Source organism: Arvicola amphibius, chromosome 5, assembly GCF_903992535.2.
Source record: "Arvicola amphibius chromosome 5, mArvAmp1.2, whole genome shotgun sequence".
Taxonomy (NCBI): Eukaryota; Metazoa; Chordata; class Mammalia; order Rodentia; family Cricetidae; genus Arvicola; species Arvicola amphibius.
Window position 1 is genome coordinate 137,547,108 of NC_052051.1, and position 21,528 is coordinate 137,568,635.

Below are 21,528 nucleotides of genomic sequence, written 5' to 3' on the forward strand. Positions count from 1 at the left end.
ATGCTTTATTACAGGAACATGACTTGAACTCCGTCTTGAAGCAAATAAGGAGCAGCTGGAAACAAAGATTTAACTCCCGTGATTCCTAAGCCACCTCAGAATCCAAACATCAGGCAGGCGAACCTTTCATAGTATAAAATGTCCAGTAAAATCGCTTATGAAATTATTTCTTCTGTTGGATATAAACTTATTTAGACTTTTACGTCCTTCACTCTGTCTCTTTAAAAGATGTTGATTTTGACAGGAAGTCCTTGTCCCCTGTGACCACAGGGATGGACTTCAGGACATTGTGCTCACTGGAGCATGTTGGTCTAGGAAGACCAATGTGACATGATATCACTTGCGTATGGATTCTAAAAGCCAAACTTCGGTGGCCAGAGGCTGGTCAGATGGACAGGTGTAGGGACGTCAGAGGGTGGAAGGTTCCTATCAGCAAGAAAGGGTTTGGGGATATACAGCAGCACATCAGAGTATCCGTAGTATTAACGGATACTTCTTTTAAACTATCTAAAGGAGGAATTGAAGTGTCCTCAACACAAAGAAGTAGTCATAGTAATAGATGTACCAATTATATCATTTGATGATCCTACAACTTATCCATATATTGAAACACCACATTGTACCGCATAAATAACTGCAAATATTATATGTAAATTCCAAATGAAGTATAACAGTACTACTGAAAAGAAAAAGTTGCTGATTTTAGATGCAGATACAATATGTGAGGGTGTATCTGTGGACCCTGTCTCCTCCCAGGACATTTGGTTTCTGCACCTGAGGTGGCATGTCTCACAGGCTGTCCTTTCCCATCAATTTTGACAAAGACACACAAATACTTTTGATAGGACCTGAGCATCCACATATCTTCCCCTCAACACCATATCCTTCCATCTAAGTGCATAAAGCCCAAGACTATCTGGAGAACATCAGGCCAGGAGCTTGCCAGGCTCCAGCTCAGACTCACTGAGTTAGAATCTGGAAGTTTCTGGCAGGGATGGTCAGAGATTTCCTCATAGCAATTCTAGGCGTCCATCTTGGCTCCATATCCTGGCTGCATGGAGGCCGGTGGCAAGGGTGTTCTACAGTGAAAACCCTTTTAAAGATTCCATTCTCTGCAAAATACATCAAGGAATGTGTCTCTGGGCTTCCACTGAAGCTTTAGACCCCAAGCCTGAGCTTCTGCTGCAGCTGAACCCCTTTATCTTCTCTGTGGTGAAAGTGTGCTTTCATAGGCACTTCCATGGATGTCTGTCAAAGTCACATGGACTAAGTCCAAAGGTCTGAGAGCCCAAGGGAACATTTTCTAAAGAGTCACCCTTGTTTATGCATTATTTACTTTTCAAAGTTAACAGTTTATCTTAACGAAACGGCTTCTTCTCACAGAAGAGTCCGCAGAAGGGGAGGGGAGAGTGCTGTGGCTCATCCCAGAGACCAGATAACCTCGGCTGGGATGGCGAAGAGAGGCGAGGGCAGAGCGGCTGGTGTGCCATCCCATACGCTACGTCAAGCTAACGTGGCAACACTGTGCACATAAAGCTGTTTATTCTGCTGCTGGCTTTGCTTTGGAAACACTATTTTCCCACTTAGTAAGAGCAGCGTAAGTCTCGTATCTTATCTGGAAAGTGAGTGCAGATGCTGCCTGTGACCCCTCCAAAGCGCAAGAGTACAACTGAGGTGCAGGACAGGGCCGGTCAGGTAGCAGGAGATCAGTAGGAGTCTACAGATATTTCTGCTCCTGAGACTCGGTACCTCTGGGAACATTTCTGACACAGGGAGAGAAACTGCCAAGTTTAACCTGGAACTGGCCTTTCAGAATTACCCAACATCATTTGAAAGAGAAATGAACATGGAGATGAACTAAATCAGATTGGCCATTTAAAAGATTTTTTTTTTTAAAGAAATCACTTACTAGAGCACCATAAAACCAAACCAGTCTTTAGGTGTGTGGGCAGGCATCCTTCCACATACACCGTGAGAACCACTTAGTGTATCTTTGGTGTCACGCATTATTACTGACTGCCTTGCCTATTCCCTCTCCTGGGGATCTGCTAAGCATAGCTCTAAATGCAAAGCCTCGGACACTCACTGAGACAGATGATGTCAGAAGCAGCACTTTGAAGATACACGAGTCCTTCTTGGAACCCATACAACAACGTATGGTCTAAAGTGAAAACCAAGTAGGCATCTTCATCTTTTGGTCTTAGTTATGAATATGTCACAAGGTCAAGCAGGGCTAGGTCTACTTTGGAGCCAACAGATTTCCTTTATTCCCCTTCTTTATGCACACGCGCGCGAGCGTACACACACACACACACACCTTCCCATCCTCAGTGACTCCATCCCTCCACCCATCTATCCATTCCGTATCCTACCAAGCACCCTGTTACCATGTACAGTGTTATGTGTGGGATGGGATACAAAAGAGAACTTGATATGTGATACTCAGTTTTGTACATGCGTGTCGGGGGAGCCAGATAAATAAAGCTTTATAAAATTGGAATGTAGCATCCTGAGGGTAATAAGAGGAAGGAGGATTCATTGCCTGAGACATCTGTGGACGTTGATTAGAAAGAGAACCAGTTCTTGAGAAACAAAGCAGAAAACAAAAGCCAATGCTTGTTAAATAATGTTCATACAGCATGCAGGCACACAGTAAAGGGGATGATAGGTAAACATGACTTTGGGACAAGCATCTTCATCTTCATCCCCAGCAGAGCAATTATTCAAGACAGCATGTTTCCATCTGGGTCCATCCTACCATAAGCCAAAGCCCTAAGTACAGAAAGACCCAAGTCTGCACAACCAGTTCAGGCCCAAGGCACACCCTGGGTGCTTGGCTCCTGCTACCCTACCCTTAGGGCCACTCTGCCAAGCTTCTGTGTGAGTATTGCCAGGCTCTGAGGCTCAGAGGACCGGGAAGTTTCCCAAATTCCTGACTGCGACCTTCAGGAGCTGTATGAACCCCTAGAAATAGCAGCATTGTGTGTCTGGGACAGCTCAGATCTGACATTTCTCTTACTATAAGTCACCGGGTGCGGGGACTGCAGGTGCCTGGGCAGCTGCCCAACTTCTTGCCACTCTGAGCAGTTCCATGTGACAAATGTCTGCTAGAAAACCCAGGGCCTAGGAAATTTAAAGGCAGTGACTTTAGATTAAATCTCGGGTTAGAAATGAGCGAATGCCAAGTGTCTAATTAGAAGGTCCAGGAGAATGATTGATTTCTCCCGCTCTTTGTTTCCTGCTCTGGAAAAGGAAAAGCATGAACCAGACTGCACAGCCTTCTGGTGAGGGCACTGCTCAGGTGAGCATTCTGTCTGCCAGAATGCTAGTGTCAAGGTAGCCCGAGGAATGATGGGTGCTAGAAAGCCAAGGGCAAAATCTGAGCTTAGGGATGGATTTACAAAACACATTAGCAGCAGCTAAGAGATAGAGCCTCAATTTTCAGCTTTTACTAGGATATAATTTCTTCTTTCCTTCCTTCTTTTTTTCCTTCCTTCTTTCCCTCCTGTTTTTTTTACCTTTCTTTTTGAGACAAGGTATCATGGAGCTGAGGGGGCCTTGAACCCCTCCTGATCCTCCTAAATGCTGGGATTACAGGTATGTACCACCATGCATGCCTGGCTGAAATAGTCATTTATACTTCATACATTTTATTTATTGACTATGCCTCTTGACAGAGGCCAAATTACGATTGCATTTTCTGTTGGAAAAAGTTTCTGTAAGAGTGTTATTTGAAAAAACTAATTGCTTAAAAGTAAGATCTCAAACCTCATAAAATACTAAGAGTTCCAAGTGTAGAAATAAGCAGGTGGATGCATTTTAGTGATGCCGTGTGCCGTCTCCTTGCCGAGATAAGCTTTTCTAGACAATTTGCTTTTCATGACAAAACTCTTATTTATTTTTTAAGATTGCAGAGTGAGAATCTTTCTCCTACAGATGATTAAAATCCTGAATAAACTCTGAATAAAAGTAAACACACAAACAAGACCTCAGAAACCTACCCCCTTCCTCCCACACACCGGGAGCCTTTAAAGACCTCTAACACAATGCTTCTACATAGCAAATGTCAGCCTCATCAGTGGATCAAGGAAGGCCTAACTGCTGGAAACAGGGCTGCATTTGAAAAGGAATTCTCCCAGGCAAAAGGGTGCCATATACCACAGGGGAAAATAAGGAAGAAGCAGTGCCTGAGAACACTATTCTCCCACCTCGCCAGGACTAAACATCTTAGAGTGTAAAAGCCAAGATTTGGAAGTAGCAGAAAGTATGCAGGGCCCTTCAGAAGTGAAATAAATTCTTCTGCTTCCTCTTGCTACGAGTTCCAGATTCGTCTCAGACTGTCTCCAGACTGTCAAGTCAGAAGTATTTCCCTGACGGTGACTCCTCCAGGATTCACTTGGCGCCCCTCCCCTGGCCTACCCACTTGCTTGGAATGTGTTGAGAGAAGGAACGCTAAAATCTGAATTAGCCCCAAACAAATTCAACTGAAAGAGAAAAGAGCCCCTGATAACTGATATTTGTGGTGTTTTCAAAGCTCAGAATAAGAGCTCCTTGTGATATCAGCCTAGGTATCTTGTGTTATCTTTGAACAAAAGGGGTTAACCATATAGATGCCTGTGTGCCTGTTCAGATCAATTTCAAACAGGACAGAGTTTTCACAGGCCTAAGTATGGCAGTGGGGTGAAACCAGACCTTAGAATTAATACGTGTGTTTATGCTATTCTCTCTTATCAGAGCTAGCCTACCGTTAGCTACAACCCGGGCCTGCAATGATGGCTGCAAGTGTTCCTCATTCTACAGAAACAGCATCTGTTCATGACTTTTAATCACATCTGTGTTGAGATATTAGTGGCACAGAGGGTTGATTTAGTGTCTTGAATATTAAGTTTCTGTAATTCTCAAATCAGAGAACCACTAAGGAAAGGAAGCGATAATTTATTGAGCGCCCCCACATAAGCACACACTCTGCTATGTGCTACTGATGCGATACTTCATTTTATAGTTGCAACAAATACACCAGGCATTGGTAATATCTTTCGGTGCTGCCGATTGAGCCCAGGGCCTCAGACATGTCTAGCACATGCTCATCTACTGAGCTTTATCCCGTCTGCTAATCCCACTTTACAGAATAAGAAAGACAATAACTGTCTCTAGTATTACTCAGCCACGGTGTGCCAGCCGCCATGTCTCTTCTCAAAGACCAAAAAGACTAAAGTTCCAGCAAACACCCTTTAGGTCCCATGTACAAAACATAATGTTGTCTTTACAGGTATCAATAAGGAAAATCCTAAATGTGCACCATTTCAGGTAATGTGCTTGACTGCCCCAAACTAGGGTGCTTTGGGCCAATGATTAATTAAAACAGTTTCAAACCATTCTAAAATAACAATGCAGTACAAAAACACCCTCTATCAGCATTCCCTCTTAAAACCACACCATCAGCAGGAAGAAAAATATTTCCACGTCATTTCTGGTTTGGGGTTTGTGGACCTGAATAAGGGATCTGTTCAGCAGCCACTCTGCTGAAATTACTTTTTACACTTCGTATCTTTTCTACCCTAAAATATCAGAATAGATTTCCTCTCTTTAATTCGTAAGATTTTTGAGCAGTAATATAAATTCTAATTTTCATAGCGTAGAACTTTATCTCCTCCCTATTATTTTGTTTTGACTACGCACTTGTGGCAATTTTCTGCTTATTTGTGAAGTAAATAAACCCTTAAACCAAAACCAGAGGTGTTTCCTTTGATGCACACATGGTTAATGTCCCTAATGTATGCAACTCCTGATGCAGGCGTGGTGAATGTTCCTAACGTATTCGAATCCTGATGCAGGCACGGTGAATGTTCCTAATGCATGCGATTCCTGATGCATGCATGGCAAATTCTCCCATGCAAAACTCATGACTAAATCATCTGGTAGCTACTATGTCAAGTGTCCAAACCAAGTACTTCTGAGTAGCTTTTTTTTCTTTGAGAGCTTTATATCTTTGTATCTAAAAATATCAACTACTTCTCAAACTGGTGCCACTGACCACACAATGCGCTGTCTTTAGAACATGGCTGTGCTCTGGTGTGGGTCAGGAGGGAGTGTGGCGGGACAGGTGACATGTACCCACCTGAGACACAACTTCCATCATGTTCCTCATCTGTCAGGTGCTCCTGAAACTTCTTCACACATTATAGAGTTTAAAGCATCTTCTTACTTTTCTAAGTAACATCTTTTCCCCTGTGAAGCCTGTGAAATTGCCTGACTCAACTATTCGGAGCTAACACAGAGAGCAGGAGGGTGAAGGGCACAGTTACACAGCCACACCTCAGGCTGGCACTGCACAGGCTGGGGGGAAGAGAAACTAGGACCATTTTTCTTCCAAAGTTACCGTGTACTGCTTCTCAGAATATTCTGCAGTCGTGAGCTGCAGAGCAAGTGGGTTGTGATGCTGGGGTAACATTTTAGGTGGGGCCACCTGATACAATACTAGAGCACAGGGCGGCCAGATGGTCACCTGAGGCAATGGAAGCACAAGCAGGCTGTTTGTAACTCCACTGTGAGGCCCTCGTGAAAGACGGCATTCACATGCCCATCATCTGTGTCTTCATCACCAAGGTGTGGGTGTGAGTGTCTGCTCAGCAGTGTCACCCGGGCTCTGCACAATGACAGTGCTGACTTGTGCCTCATGCGCATAGAACCCCACAACACTCTGCATACAGACTCTGGGACTCTGGACTCCACACAGTCTCAGAGGGAAGGCCCTGGGGATTGAAGAAGAAAGATGCAGATAGTCACACTTACCAGTTCTTCATTTTCACAATCAGAGTTAAATTGGGCTACTTCTTCTGTATCTGGTTTCTTAACGATGTTTCTGCAGACCAGCCAGATGGTCAGGCTTGCAATGAACATCCCGACGTCAGGCACAAACACCCTGATGCCATTGCCAGCATCAGCTCCCTTCAAGCTATGGAGGGAAGAAGATGAGAGGAAGTTATCTCACATATGTATGGTTAAACATCTTATTGCATACTTCAGTCTCTCAGTGATTTAAAATCAGAGATGCCTATTTCTGCTTAATGGTTATCAGAAAGTTCTTCACTGACTCCCAAATCTATGGAGATGCAGGCAGATCCCAAACCTTCCTGAGGGTTTTAGAGCCACAAAGAACAGAGGAGCTTTGGTGGTGCAATCAACCCAAATGGACCACTCCAGGCATGCAAATAAATCACACTTATGTTACACGTGTGTACTATGATGCCTTTGTTAGTCATCTGGATGAAGCCATTTAAAACCAGTATGTAGTAACTGGTAGAAGATGGTGTAATGGAAATATAGGTCAAAGCCAGCTAGAAAAATGAAAGAAAAAAAACACTCCAAGAACCAAGAATCTTCTAATCCAAAATCTTGTAATGATTTTTGTGCTTAACCGAGTTTTGTTTTCCACATTGCTCCAAGAAAGGTTGATCAAGTGTGTTTATTTTTTTTTTTTGCAATCATTGAGAAATGATGTTCAGCTGAGAAGGAGATTTGGGGTCAAGCCCAAGCCTGATAAGAGGCAGCTGCTTTACAATTCCCACAATCCCCTACTCTCTTTCTGTGCCAAAAACATTACACCACTTGCCTTCCTTATCAGAGTTCAGTGAAATGAGATACTAGGTCATGACTTCAGAAAAATAAAGATGGGTACATATGTATCAAATAATGTGGATTTGGTTTTGTGAAATATAAAACTCCTTTTCACAAAAGTCTTGTATTTTGAGACAGCAACATTAACTGGTATTTAATACTCTTCATGCATGCACAGCCTGTGTGATCATAACTGGGATTCTGAAACAGATAGGCTGTAGGTATGAGGAGAAGGGGCTTCAGTTGGAAGAGGAGGAAGAATCTGTCTGGAGGGCCATCCAGATGCTATGACCTTGGGACATGTCCAAGGGCAATGAAGACAGGACTAGAAGGTGGCACACTGAGATGCTGGCTCTGCTGGTCAGCATATGTGTCAGCCAGAATGTGTCTAGAAAAACCCACACCACTCAGTTAAAAAAAAATGAGGTCAAGAGTCACTGACAGACTTGGCACACTGTTTGGTACATGCCACAGACCAGGCCAGCCCTTCCAATGCAATGAAGGATTAAGAGCAACACACTCCCATCACTACGCGGGCATGCAGGCATGTCACACACTAGACTAGAAACACATCCCACTGTTTCTCATCACCAAAATGTGAAGGGAGAAAGCACGTTAGGAGAACTAAGGAATGGGTCAATGCATTACAGGCAGAGAAGTGAAGACACTGTGTCAATGGAGCAAGTGTTAAGTTCGGTGGACTCATTGAGAGTGGACTTTTCAAAGGCAGATTAGGTTTTTGAAGACGTTTGCCAGAGGAGGCAAAACATGAAGCAAAAGGTAGGCGGATGGATTTGCACATTTCATAATGGTGTATGTGATTCAAGCAGTCATCCCTTGATTGGCACAGGAGACGGCCCCATGTTCCATTGGATGCGGTGGGTATCCAAATCCTTGAGTGTTCAGTCTCCTAATAAAACCATGTGGTGTTTGCATATAACATACACATGCTTACATAAATCAGTGAGATTAATGTGCATTTGTCAAGAAAATGTTAGCCTACATCATGCATTTTCCAGGGTACATGCCAGGGACCCATTTCACATATGAAAATCTCTATTTAGTTCATCATCTTAAATAGCAAAAAGTATTTCCTTTCCAGTCATTTTAGGATCGCAGTGATCTCATTTCTTCATAGAGAATGATGCCTCTGAAAAACAGTAGGGCAGATTAAATTATGGCATGTTTAGAAAATGTCCTAAAAAAAACCATCAGTGAATGCAAATGTGTGAGAGGCCAAGGCCTACGTCTATGAATCTGGATATGCCTCACAAATAAAAAAGTGTTTAGACATCCATGACAAATGGGCTAGACGGAGTGACATGTGAGTCTTCTAAGACCTTAAGCCTGTTGAGCCTGTGGTGAATAGAGAAGGCTATCTTCAGGCTGTGTGTGGTGGTGCCCGCCTTCAATCCAAACACTCTGGAGGCAGAGACAGAAGGATTTCTGTGAACTCGTGGCCAGGCTGATCTATACCATGATATGTAGGTCTGTCAGAAGTATGAGGTGAGACCCTCATCTGAGTTTTCTTAAAGCATGTCTTTAATGTGCTATGTTATTTCTACTGTTGAAAATTCTCTGTATAGACCACATCTGGAAGACATTAAGTCGGTTACTTTGACTTGGAAGGTGAATAGCCAACTTATAGCCTACTGTCCATGATGGCATTTGGTCTGAATGACTTTCTAATCAGATTCCACTCTCCAGTCCGCACCCAGAGAAAGGCAAGATGGGTAGTGATCATAAGCTTTACTTTCCCTACCTCATAGAAATGACTTTTTAAGGTCTTCCCAACTCTAAAATGTCCTTTAGACTATGAAAACTCAAGACAAAGAAGAAAAAAATGTAGGCGGGAGCGGGACAGACAAAAGAAAGGTGGCATTTCAGCATCCATGTAAGGGCACCCTACAGAGATGGTCAGGGGTCACCAGGGCAAGGCTGTGGTTCCCTGTAGAGGACTTACTGAACACTGTGCCACGCCCTGGGTTCTACTCCCCAACACAGAAAAGAAACCCGCAGAGATCAATTCTGTTCCACACAGCTCTTCTCGGGGGAGCAAATCCTCTGGTGCAGAGTTAGCAGAAAGGTCAACTACAAGCGAATTGTGGTAACACAATTAAAACACCACATGGCCATCCATTAAACAAACGAGAGCTATCAAAATGCTTTCATGGAGTTTTCTGGTGGTTTCTGAAGCTCACACACTATGAATTGTTAGTCTACCGTTGTTTACCTTAAACAACAGGACTCTGTATGAAATGTGCCACCACTGAGTGGCTTTCGGTGACATTAAAAGCAATGAAATGAATGCAGATATAATTACAAAAACTTACAAACCTGATTCCTGCTCCTACACACACACACACACACACACACACACACACACACATATGCATTCTGATTTTTAATTTAATATTCATCTCCCCACAGATAGCTAAGTCACATGTAGCTGAATATCGCATTTGATGTGAATGGGGAAATTCTTAAACTGGATTTACACTTCCTTTCAGTATTCAAGTCAAGGGCTTCAATAGCTAATGATTCACTTTTAAAAAGCAAGGATTGCTTTGTTGCTGTGAACCTGAAAGTAAGTACTTTTCTTCTATTGAGAAAACAGTCAAGTTCAGGGTTCTCATTATCACAGGGGATTGTTTGTGCTCCACCCCCCCCCTCAATTAGTTCCTGGGTTTGTATACTATAAAGCTACAATGCTACTTAAGCATTTCCATCCTCTTAGCTTGCTGTCACAGTTCTACGGGAAAGACACGCTATTCTCACATCAGTGTGCAGATGGGTTATCACCTGTCATTTAGGAAGAGTCTGTTCAAAGGAGCCCGTTCCTTTGCCTGCATCAAGAGAGTCACAGCAGTGGGGCGGCAGATGCAGCGCTCAGGACACTGCCACTTGCTAGTCTTTGCGTGTGCTGCTCTCCTGGAGTGTGCTGCAGCTACCCGACACCAGCACTTGTCCTCTCAATGGCCCCTGAGAACATGGTCCTAGACCATTGCTGGTGTCACATGAGCCCTGTGGGAGCAGCAAGCACAGCATGGGTACTGGCAAACACTGCAAAGCAAGTACGTTTCTGTGTGGGACCAGCGGCCGCACATTTACCAGCGCACTACTGCCGCTGGCAAACTCAAACAGAGGAAATAAAGAAGACAATTAAGAGTGTCCCTCACTCTCTTTGCCCTGTGCCTCAATTGGTAAGATCCTGAACCATCCCCTGGGCCAAGCATCATCAGTCCAGAGTCCTCTCTAGCCCCCTAGGCCTTATCCCAGCCCTCCCTCCATACCTGTATCCTCCATTTAACCTTGCAGCCTCTCTGAACTGTCTCCTCCCTGGAGGCTCTTTGACATCTTTGGTCAGTGACTGCACGGTCTAAATGGTGAAGATGCTGGGGCCATTGGAGGGAGGCTCATAAAGGCAATGCTGATGGTAACCAGAAATATCAGGTTTAGGGTTGGAGAGGTGGTGCAGCGTTAAAGACACTGACTGCTCTTGCCAAGGATGTGGGTTGATTCCCAGGACGTGGCTCACAACCTCCTGCAACTCCAGTTCCAGGGGATCTGCTTCATTTTTCTAGTCTCTGTGCATACCAGGCATGCACAGGTGCACAGACGTACACGCAGGCCAAACATGCATACACAGAAAACAAAATACTGAAGGAGAAATGAAAAATAAGAGATTTCAATTGCTCAACCACACTAGTAACGAACACATTGTCATCACAGATATTCTGTTTTTCATGGACTAGTGCACTGACTATCTTTGGAAAGATCAAATTAATTTTGTTGAGATACAGAGTGGGGGACAGTAGCGGAGGAAGACATTTGTTCTCCTCAGAAACGCTGGCCAGAAAAGCGAAGAGTCTTTGTGTGTGACTCGAACATAACAAAGAATAAAGCAGTCAGCATGAGCTCTGGAATATAAGACCTCAAACTGAACCCGATTCCTGCTGAATTAAGTCAACAAATGTGTGTGAATGTCTGCCACATCACAAGAATTTTGGCAGACCCGGTGCTGACAGTGTGGACGAAGACACTTACTTTTTCCAAGCAGGAGAGACTGAGAGGGAGAGAAACGCTTAAAAGGTACAGGAAGTGTGTGCATATGTGTGCATGTGCATGCGTGTGTGTGTGCGTGCGTGTGTGCGTGCGTGTGTGCGTGTGTGTGTGTGTGTGTAGTGTAGTTTTTCCAAGTAGTCAGAGGCACATCAAATGTTTCCTATACCAGGCTGCACTTTTTTTTTTGAGACAGGGTCTCTCACTTAGTCTAGAGCTGGCTATTTAGCTACACTCCCTGGTAAACAAGTCCGCAGGATCCACCCGTCTCTACTCTGTCCACCAGGCCACCAGCACTGGGGTGACAGATGTGTACTGCTGTTCCCAGCTTCCAGGAAGTTACTGGAGATCCAAATTCAGGTCCTTATAATTGCGTATTTTTAAAAACATTGAAACTAAATGTGTTGTAACATATCAAGACACAGAGTGTACTTCTCGGAGTAGTCATAGAAGAAAACAGTTTGAAAGCCATTCTCTGGGGAAACTCTTTTCTACTGGGTGGGAAGCTCTGGAGGGGAGAGACAGATGAAGATTGCACAATTTCTATGTTCAAATTTCTAAGAACTAGATGTAGTTCATAAGGCATACTTCTCAGACCTCCAAAGGGACATGTTATGGGTACGATGCAGTATTGGAGGGAGGCAGTAGGTTACTGTTTGCTCTCTCAACCACATGGGGAGAGTATCCACACAGACTGAAACTGTCTCCCCTAAGCCAGCAGGCAGTTTGAGTAGGTCAGATTTGTCATCAAAAATAAGGACAAATTTAGTTTTCATTTGAATTTTGAAGTTGCTGGTAAAGGGTATCAAAATCTGTGCCTAAGTTAATTATAACTAATGAATAATAAGCTGTTAAAAATATAATTAATGCTGCTGCTAAAGGAATAAAACAGTAGCCTATGACCAAAATATTCACTGATATTTTAATTATTAGAGATAAGAAAAGGGCGGCACTAGAGACTGTAGAACTCATTGTGTCATTAGGTAAAATGCAGGTTGATTTTTTGTTTCACACAGCTAATAATGGGCAGTTAGCATTCGCATGTTTCTCAGGATCTATAGATAAGCTCTTATTCTAAAGATGTCCTTTAAAGGGGATTGATCCTTGAGGGTTAAAATCTAATGCCATTTGATGAACCAATTTTACTTATGTCTTGGAATTTGGATGTTCAAAGTAACAGTTGACACTTTTCTAATATGACTGTTGCTGCCACTCATGGAGATGAACCACCTCGGACGCCATGACTCATTAATTACACACATCTTCTCTAGATTTCCATTACCATGAAAAACTAATAATTGTCCTGCTTATACTAGCAAACACTTTAGGGAAGTCTGCAATTTTTGGACTATTAATCATATTACTAATATCCTTTACAATCCACAGGGTCAAGCTATTGTAAAATGACATGATCAAATAATTAAATGACAAATTTCAAAAATAAAAGCTCCATATATATTCATCTAAACCACATACTGTGCTACATTAGCCCTGATTCCATTATTTTTTTTTTACTTTGAAGGATAGTGCTTCTGAATTTTTATTTATTTATTTTTATTTTCTGCTGCTCCAAAGCAAACATTTTTGCCCAAAGGAGACACAGCCAAAAGTTTATGTTAAATGAAAAGGCCTAGGTAAAGTAGTCAATGAAAAGCCCCAGGGGTTCTTCAAAGTCAGGATGAGGATATACTTGTCTGCACGAAATGAACAAAGTCCCAGGACAGCATCCCAGAAACCACTGGACAAATGGAGTGTCGGAAGTCTGATGACAAACCCATCAAGAAAAGATGTCCCAAGAGGAAGAATAAGCTGATGACTTAGGGAGACACCAAGATTTTAACTCATTAAACCAAGACCTCAGGGGGATGATAAGTACACTATGCTACTGGCCTGAAAAACAATGCTGTTATGTTTACTGACTATATTACATATTAATTCTCAGCCTGTCATCGCAGAATCCAAATGATTTTTGCTGGGGGTGGAGGGATAAAAGGCACATCTGTGATATGACACAGTAGGATGTTGTTTGGCCATGCTAAGGATTGTTTATATTCTTTGGAACCAGTTGTCTGAACAAAGGATGATACACAAATATTCGTCACTTGAATGGAGCATAGTTTGGTTGGAGTAATCTATCTGATCAATCCAAATGTCATGATACAGATTTTAGCATACGTGTTCTTTAGCATTAAGCACTCTTTAAAAAGCGCTGGTAGTGGAAACTATAGTTGTATGAAGATGAAGAAAGTAATATCTGATGTATTACTTACTAAAGTCTATCCCACGGAAGCCTTTGTAACCCACAGGAAGGACAGTATAGGTAGCATTCCACCCCCCCCCAAAAAAAAGTCAGTCCCAAGGCAGTTGTTGACTAGCGAGGAGGGGATGATTAGAAGTGGAATTATAATAAGGATGGTTATAATTACATTTAAAGCATAAACAATGTGATTTTAAAAATACTGTTGACGGAAATATTGGGAGAAGCCCTATGAATATGGGCATAGATGGACTCTACTTCATCCTGTTATTTGTGTATAAGGTATATGAGCAACTCCTGCACCATATAAATTTCTGTCTCAAATCTCAGGAATAGACAGGTGTCTTCTGATACAAAAAGATTGGGGTTTTTTTTTTTTTTTGACTACCATGTACCAAATGAAACCAGAAGTTATTTTCTAAATCAATGGCAATAGATAGCATAATTCTAATGGTTTCTGCCCCAATGACTTTTGTTTCAACAGTCCCAGAAGTGATTATTGGACTACGAAGAGAGATTTCAAAAATGGCCTGTATGATTAGTAAAACTAGTAATAGTGCCGATAAAAATATTAGCAGAAGTAAATCAAAGGAAGGGGAAATTGAGGACCACAGTTTTAGAAAATAGAGCTACTGTAGATTATTTGTTCCTCAAGCATAATCTTGGACGTCAACAATTTCTTGGCATGTGTTGCTTCAGTGTGTCAGGTCTATCTCATACTACAGATGGTCAAAGTGATGATCTGCATAAAATAAGAAACAAAACGTCTCAAGTGAGCTTTGAATGACCATGGTGGTTAAGATGGCGTCCTCTTTCCTTGTTCCTCCGCTAGCTGTTCTTATAATTCCGCTGTACTTGCTTGTGATAGTTAGACTAGTCACGCAAGCAGTTTGTTCAACCTTGGCCTCTATTAGAGCTACAATTTTCTCTTTAAAAAACAAGAAGAGGACCGCTGTAGGAGACAAGGAGGCCTTTGTGACTGCAGACAGGTACTCGAGGAACCTAGAACAAAATGTTAAGCACCAAGCCTTGTCCCTTCAAGAGAAGGAATGAAGAGCCTGTTTTCCATGCAGAAGGCTGGAGCAGATGTGCTGTCTAGCCTGGTGACCTTCCTGCAAGCTGTGCAGCTGAGATTTTCTAGCACCGGACCTTCCTCCAGAACCTTCTCATAAACTTGGTTTTCCCAGTCACTCTGTGGGACCTATCTTTATGGAAAGTGTCACATGTGCTTTGCAAAGAGTTTCAGTGTAATCACATCTGATCTGTATTTAGCTTACTTTGCTCCACATGGAGATTTGGGTATGCTTTGTTGTGCATATGGAGCTGTGATGTGGATTTCCCTTCTGTATGCTGTGAATATGTTTTATTACCATTGGTTCATAAAGAACCTGCTTTGGGCCTATGACAGCACAGAATAGAACAAGGCAGGAATTCCAATCAGAGATAGAGGAGAAAAGAAGGCAGAATCAGAGAGACGCCATGTAGCTGCCAGAAAAGACAGACACTGGAACCTTAATGGTAAACTATGAGTCTTGTAGCGATACTTAGAGTAATAGCAACGGGTTAATTTAAGATGTAAGAGTTAGTTCAAAAGAAGCCTAAGCAAATAGTCCAAACAGTGTTGTAATTAATACAGTTTCTGTGTGATTATTTCGGATCTGGCTAGGTGGGAACTAATGAGCAGTTTCCAACTATGGGGCTGAGTTAAGTTAATTATCACAAGAATAGTTTTCACCAGATTGTTCTGTGTTTAAATATGCATAAAAAAAGCCAGGCAGTGGTGGCACACACCTTTAATCCCAGAACTCGGGAGGCAGAGGCAGGTGGATCTCTGTGAGTTCGAGGCCAGCCTGGTCTACGAGAGCTAGTTCCAGCACAGGTTCCAAAGCTACACAGAGAAACCCTGTCTTGAAAAACCAATATATATATATATATACATACATATATATATATATATGTATACATATATATGTATGTATACACACATTTTATATATATGTATATATATACACACACTATATATATATGAACCACTCTGGTTTAGACTCCTGAAGTTTAAAGCAACATTGGCTTCTGAGTTGCTTTGGTTCAAAGAGATCCCCCTGTGACAAACACACACACACACACACACACACACTTTCAGGAGACATTGTCATTTCCAGGGAATATGCAGATCTTCCCGAGCCCCCAGGAAAGCCTGAAAACACTGGTTCGTGGAGGAACATAAAGGCCAAAGTCTATTGTTCTGCTCACAGAAGAACAGAGCAAAACAAAGCCACCAAAGCCAAACTCTGCTGAGCAGCTTTGGAGTGATGGAGAAGGTCACACAGAAAGGGTAAGAAGGGAGAGGAAGAAAAGCCAAACCCGAGACAAGGCGGAAATGAACAGTGAACTGCAACAGCAGTGGCCCCAACCTAACACGGCCTCGGTGCTAATGCAAGGTCTTAGAACGGTCGTGGCTGCGATGCGAACCTGTTGAGAGCAACACTGAAGTTTTAGAAAGTATAGGAACAGCTTTATGGCCACCATCGAGAAGTCACTTGCCAAAAGGAAATGAAGCCCAGAGGCCCATGAGCCTTTCCCAACATCTCCACAGAAGCTGCTGCTGGCTCTCTCTCCGGGGATTTCCCTACTCACAAAGTTTATGCCAAGGATAAAATTAACAGTGCTGGATGGGGTGGGAACTGCGGCTTTTGTGAATCACTGTGCTTGGAATTCGGGGAAATGGTTTTAGCAGTTCAAGGTCAATGGCAAAAGGACTGAATTATGGGTTTGTGGCTAAAGTATTGGGAGAATTTCTCCTAAACAAAGATTTGTTATTTTCACAAACTGGTAAAAAAGATAAGCACTCCTAGGATGCGCCAAGGCTGTTGCAGTTCATATGCCTTCATCTTTGATGCCCACATGTGAGAAAAGTCTACTCCTTATCTACTCCAGCTGGGTCACATTTCTCAGCCACATTCATCCTCACACGGGTCAAGCCATGCCCATCTTGTGACTTGCTCTTGCAGCCCCTGTCTATCCATCTCTTCCCTAGTGAAAACAGAAACCTTCTCAGGGCACCAGACGCAAACTATTTCCTGAGTTCTGCCCCTTGATTCCAGCCCAGTTCTGCTTTGTCTTCATGGTACTACTTAGTGATTCAGTTCAATGCTGGGGACCCTGCCCTGTAGTCTTACATGCACCTAATAGCACAGCGAGTTTCTTGGGATGCTCCAAGAGAAAGGATCTGAACTACTACTTCTGCATGGTCGTTTCATCCCTCAGATACCTCAGATGGCTTTTGTTGGCTCAGAAACATGTGCTGTTGAGGTGTTTGTGGACCATGGGCTACAGGCTCCTTCTGGCTTGATGGACAGGTCAAGTCAGTGACTTTGTGATCCCACTAAGTGACTGTATCAAAGGTGGAAGAAGACACTTCTGCTTGGTGTCATTCAGGATCAGGCAGGGCAGCGTAGCAGCCCAGGTGTTGGACTAATAGTGACCATGCCTACCTCAAGCAGAGGAAGAATAGATCTCAGCACTCTGCACTGGGAATGAGTAGATTCAGCTGCCCTATAAACTTCTTCCCTAACTTCCAGATGACAAACGAAATTGGTTTTGCTGTGTGTGTTCCCCCAAAAGCAAATGACTGTGAAAACATACCCACATCCCCCCGCCCCCAGTCAAAAGGCAATAGCCACTCTGACTTTGTGCCCCAGCAACACTGGATGAGTCAAACAGAGAAGCATTAACACTGCCTACCAACATTTTTCCTCGAGAAGTTTAACACCTGTTTTTTTTAACTGTTATTTATTTGTTTATTTAATTTTTTTTTTTTTTTGGTTTTTCAAGACAGGGTTTCTCTGTGGCTTTGGAGCCTGTCCTGGAACTAGCTCTTATAGACTAGGCTGGCTTCAAACTCACAGAGATCCACCTGCCTCTGCCTCCCAAGTGCTGGGATTAAAGGCGTGTGCCACCACTGCCTCGCTTAAACACCTGTTTTATGAAAAGGGATAGTGAACATCCAGGAGCCTGAGGCAAAGCCTGAGCTCTCAACTTCATATCTCCGAGGACCAAGGTTTCTTCAGTCTCCTTGCATTGTGGTCTGTGTCCATTAGTGTTCCGAAGCAAAAATCTTAGTAAATTCACTGCCATTATCTTCTACCCCATACGGAATCCGATTATCTTGGTGGAGTTTTTAAGTAAATAAACTTAACTGGTCAGAACAGAGTGCAGAGGATTTCAAACACAAATATTTCTTATGGTGGCCCAGTGAAAACAATCTTTTCTCCCTTTACAGCAAGTAGGTCATTTGTTGCATCTGGTACAAGCCCTTTGCAGCCCTGTGAGGCTCGGCTGTATCTTAATTCCATGCTTGAACTTCCCTGTGCCACTTGTGTGTGCACATCTATTGGTGCTCTCCATCTCCTCTCTGTAGGCTGTCCTCACAGGCCTCTCAGTGCTCACACAGCAGAGAGGGGATGCCTGCATCCGTCTGAGGGCTCTACCATGCTGTGTGTACATCCTGAGGGGAGCAGGCTACAGTCGGGCTTTGTTCTGTTCCTCTGCAATGCAGCTGAGCATCATCAGTCTGAAAAATCCAAGTCTAAAATGTCCAGGCTTCTGTAACTTTTTGAGTCGACAGAGATCTGAGTGGAAAAGTGAAAGTTAACTTCATGCATGAAATTATTTTTTTTTACTTTTTTTTGCATGAAATTATTAAAATAAAAATCCTACAAAGATTTTTTTCTCTGGTATAGATGATGCTTCCTGAGATTGATTCAAACTCTACACACACTTCTGAGTATTAAAAAAATCATAAAAGTCTGGTTTACAGGTTGTTTTATATATCCTTTGTATTGTGATATTGCACAAAGCACTTATGAAGGAGGTGACAACTTTACTTAATAGAAATATGTATATAGTAAAATCAGTCTTGATAAAAATCACACAGACACACACACACACACACACACACGAGATGTTTCTGAAAGGCTTTAAGGATGAGCCGATATAAGGAAGATGCTACAATACAGCACGAAGGCTGGGTGCTCTCAGCAGAAACTGGGACTAGAAAGGATAGAGCGGAAGCAGAAAGTGCTAAGGGGAGGAGAATTTTCTAGAGCAATGGTCCTGAAGGCCTTGACTTTTAGGCTGGATGAAGAAAGCAGAGGAAGCCCTAAGTGAGTGGAGTACCAAGTGAATGTATGTGTTGACACAACCCTAGGATCCCGGAAGGATGGAAGGATTCATAAAAAGCCTTCTCCTCAGGAGGAAATGGCAAAGCCTTCCCTTCTGGTCCACACATGGATGTTGACAGCATATGCTAAAATATCTACCATAGCTTTCTTCCTGCTGGATGTATACAGCCTGAAGACTGCTCCCCTACAGAGACTGCGTGCCTACTGAGATTGGCTAAACCAGTCCCTGTGTCCAGCTGCATGCCATAAGCCCTTTGTTTACTGGGGGGTTAGCAATAATGCTGTCTCCGTGATTCAGTTGTGAGCAACAACCTCTCTGCCCTGACTCTGTTCACTCGTTAGAATAAACAGGCCTAGCTGGGTGGTGGGAGCCAAAGCAGAAGCCCAGACCACCCGATCCCAGCTTTCTGCCTGTTTCTGTCTTTTCTTCATTCCCTCACTGCCCAAATCAGGTCTGTCTTCAGAGCCGTGCTTGACCCTGCAAATGGTGGGTGGGAGGTATGCTAACCCCACACTCTGGAAGTCCTAACAGTAGCTGAGATGGGCAGCAGAGAAGACAGGAAAGAAACAGCATTTAGTAGCCACAGAAGGTCTTTACGTCTCCTCTACTCACTACCTATGGCAGGAAGCCACAATCAGGTCCGATGATGTAATTGTTTGTTAAGTAGTTTGTGTACATTTAGGAAGGCTTGCATGAAAACCTGAGTATATGTCTGAGGGGTGGTGGAGCATTTCCCATGATCTTAAGGGAAAACTGACAGTTCCTATTAAATCTGCTTCATAGAGGCTGCCATTTTATCTGAGTCAAATGTCTATCCCTAGCTAAGGTGTGCCTCTGATAGAGGCAAAGGAAAACTACCTTATGTTAATGAGAGTTATGAAAGATCTGATTTCAGAATATGCACAGGACACAGATCAATACAAACACAAACTCTGAGCTTCTAGATAGCACCTATCAAGGGAGCTCTCTCAAACACTGCCCTTCCTAGACCCCACACCCCAACTCTACCCCACATGGAACAGACGGTTTGTCATCTCAGGCTTTTCCCCCAGCATGTGCTAACACCCAGACTTGAACTCCCTAAGGGAGATGTTCTACAGCTTGTCTGTTCACACCACTAGTGAAACCGAAACCATCACGTGAATATCTCCAGCCCAGATCATGGTGCCAGTGTAAACACCCAGAACCCTGCTTTGGTTCTGACCACAGCCATTTATGGCCCCCAGGACCCTGAGCTACAAGGACCCAATCTGATAAAGACAGAGCTCACAAACCAGGAGATACTTTCTCCCAGTCATGTTTTCAAAGAAAAGTTTTAATTAAGGATAACATTTATTTTCTCTAAAGAGAAACAGATTATTTTACCAGATGCCTATTAAGTGATACCCTGCTGGGGTGAATGAAGGTTGAGCTGAGTATTTCACAAGCTGGAAACTAAAGTTTTAGATAAAACCCAACACACACACACACACACACACACACACACACACCCCTCCCCACACACTCAGAAATGGACACATACACAGAAAACAGCAGAATATTTTCTTTCCCTCTCCTCCCTCTTCCTCCCTTTCCTCTCTCTCTCTCTCTCACTCTCTCTCTCTCTCTCTCTTTCTTTCTCTCATTTCCTTCCTAAACAGAGTCTCTCACTAATTCCAAAGCTCAGTGCTTCAGATAGGATGCGGGATTGTTGAGCTCTCATGATTTGTGCTCATGATTTGCTTGCTCCACATCATCCCTACCTACCCACCATGCTGTACCTGCCTGCTGGGGCTCTTTATAAGTTCCCACACTTGAGGAGAAGTATTCTTACCCACTGAACCATCTGCCTATCATACCCTAGCCCCTGCCCTAGCCCCCTACTCTGGCCCCTACCCTAGCCCCCAGTCTAACCCATACCCTAGCCCCTTACTTTGACAACCTTTCTAATTTTAAAACAGGCTACTAAACTTTTCAGGAATGTTTATATACTCACAATGTGAAAGAACATAGAGGCCCTTATTCCAGAAGGCCAACATTTATTGTAATGAACTCACAAATAAAAGCAGCATGAAGTTAGGTTAAGACAGTTACTCCAGCAAACACTTTCTTTTCATCAGAGTGATTTTCATTTTTACTGAAAGACAGCCAACAGGATGAATTATGTAAGGAAAAGGGCTGGACTACATACTTCTGTGTGAAAATTATTGTTGGCTTATAAACCGTGCTGCCAAACTCCAGTTGAGACCACTCCTTATTTTGTAGACATGCTTAAAGCATTGAGGTGATTTGAGGTTCATGTTTTTTTTTTTTCTTTTCTGGAGGCTCCTCAGAGAGGCGAGACGAAGAAATACCCACCTTGACACAAAGAATCTTTCATTTTATACATTAAAGTTCACAGATGTATGACCTCAGTTTGAAATTTTAGA

The 21,528-nt window shown here is 43.1% G+C and overlaps 1 protein-coding gene across 1 annotated transcript in view; it reads right to left on the reverse strand.

Annotated features, from left to right (window-relative positions):
- Positions 1-21,528, reverse strand: part of Piezo2 (piezo type mechanosensitive ion channel component 2) — a 345,375-nt gene that overhangs the window by 134,690 nt on the left and 189,157 nt on the right. The window contains 1 exon segment of the mRNA XM_042055171.1: positions 6,793-6,955. Within this exon segment, the coding sequence (XP_041911105.1) occupies positions 6,793-6,955 (163 nt within the window).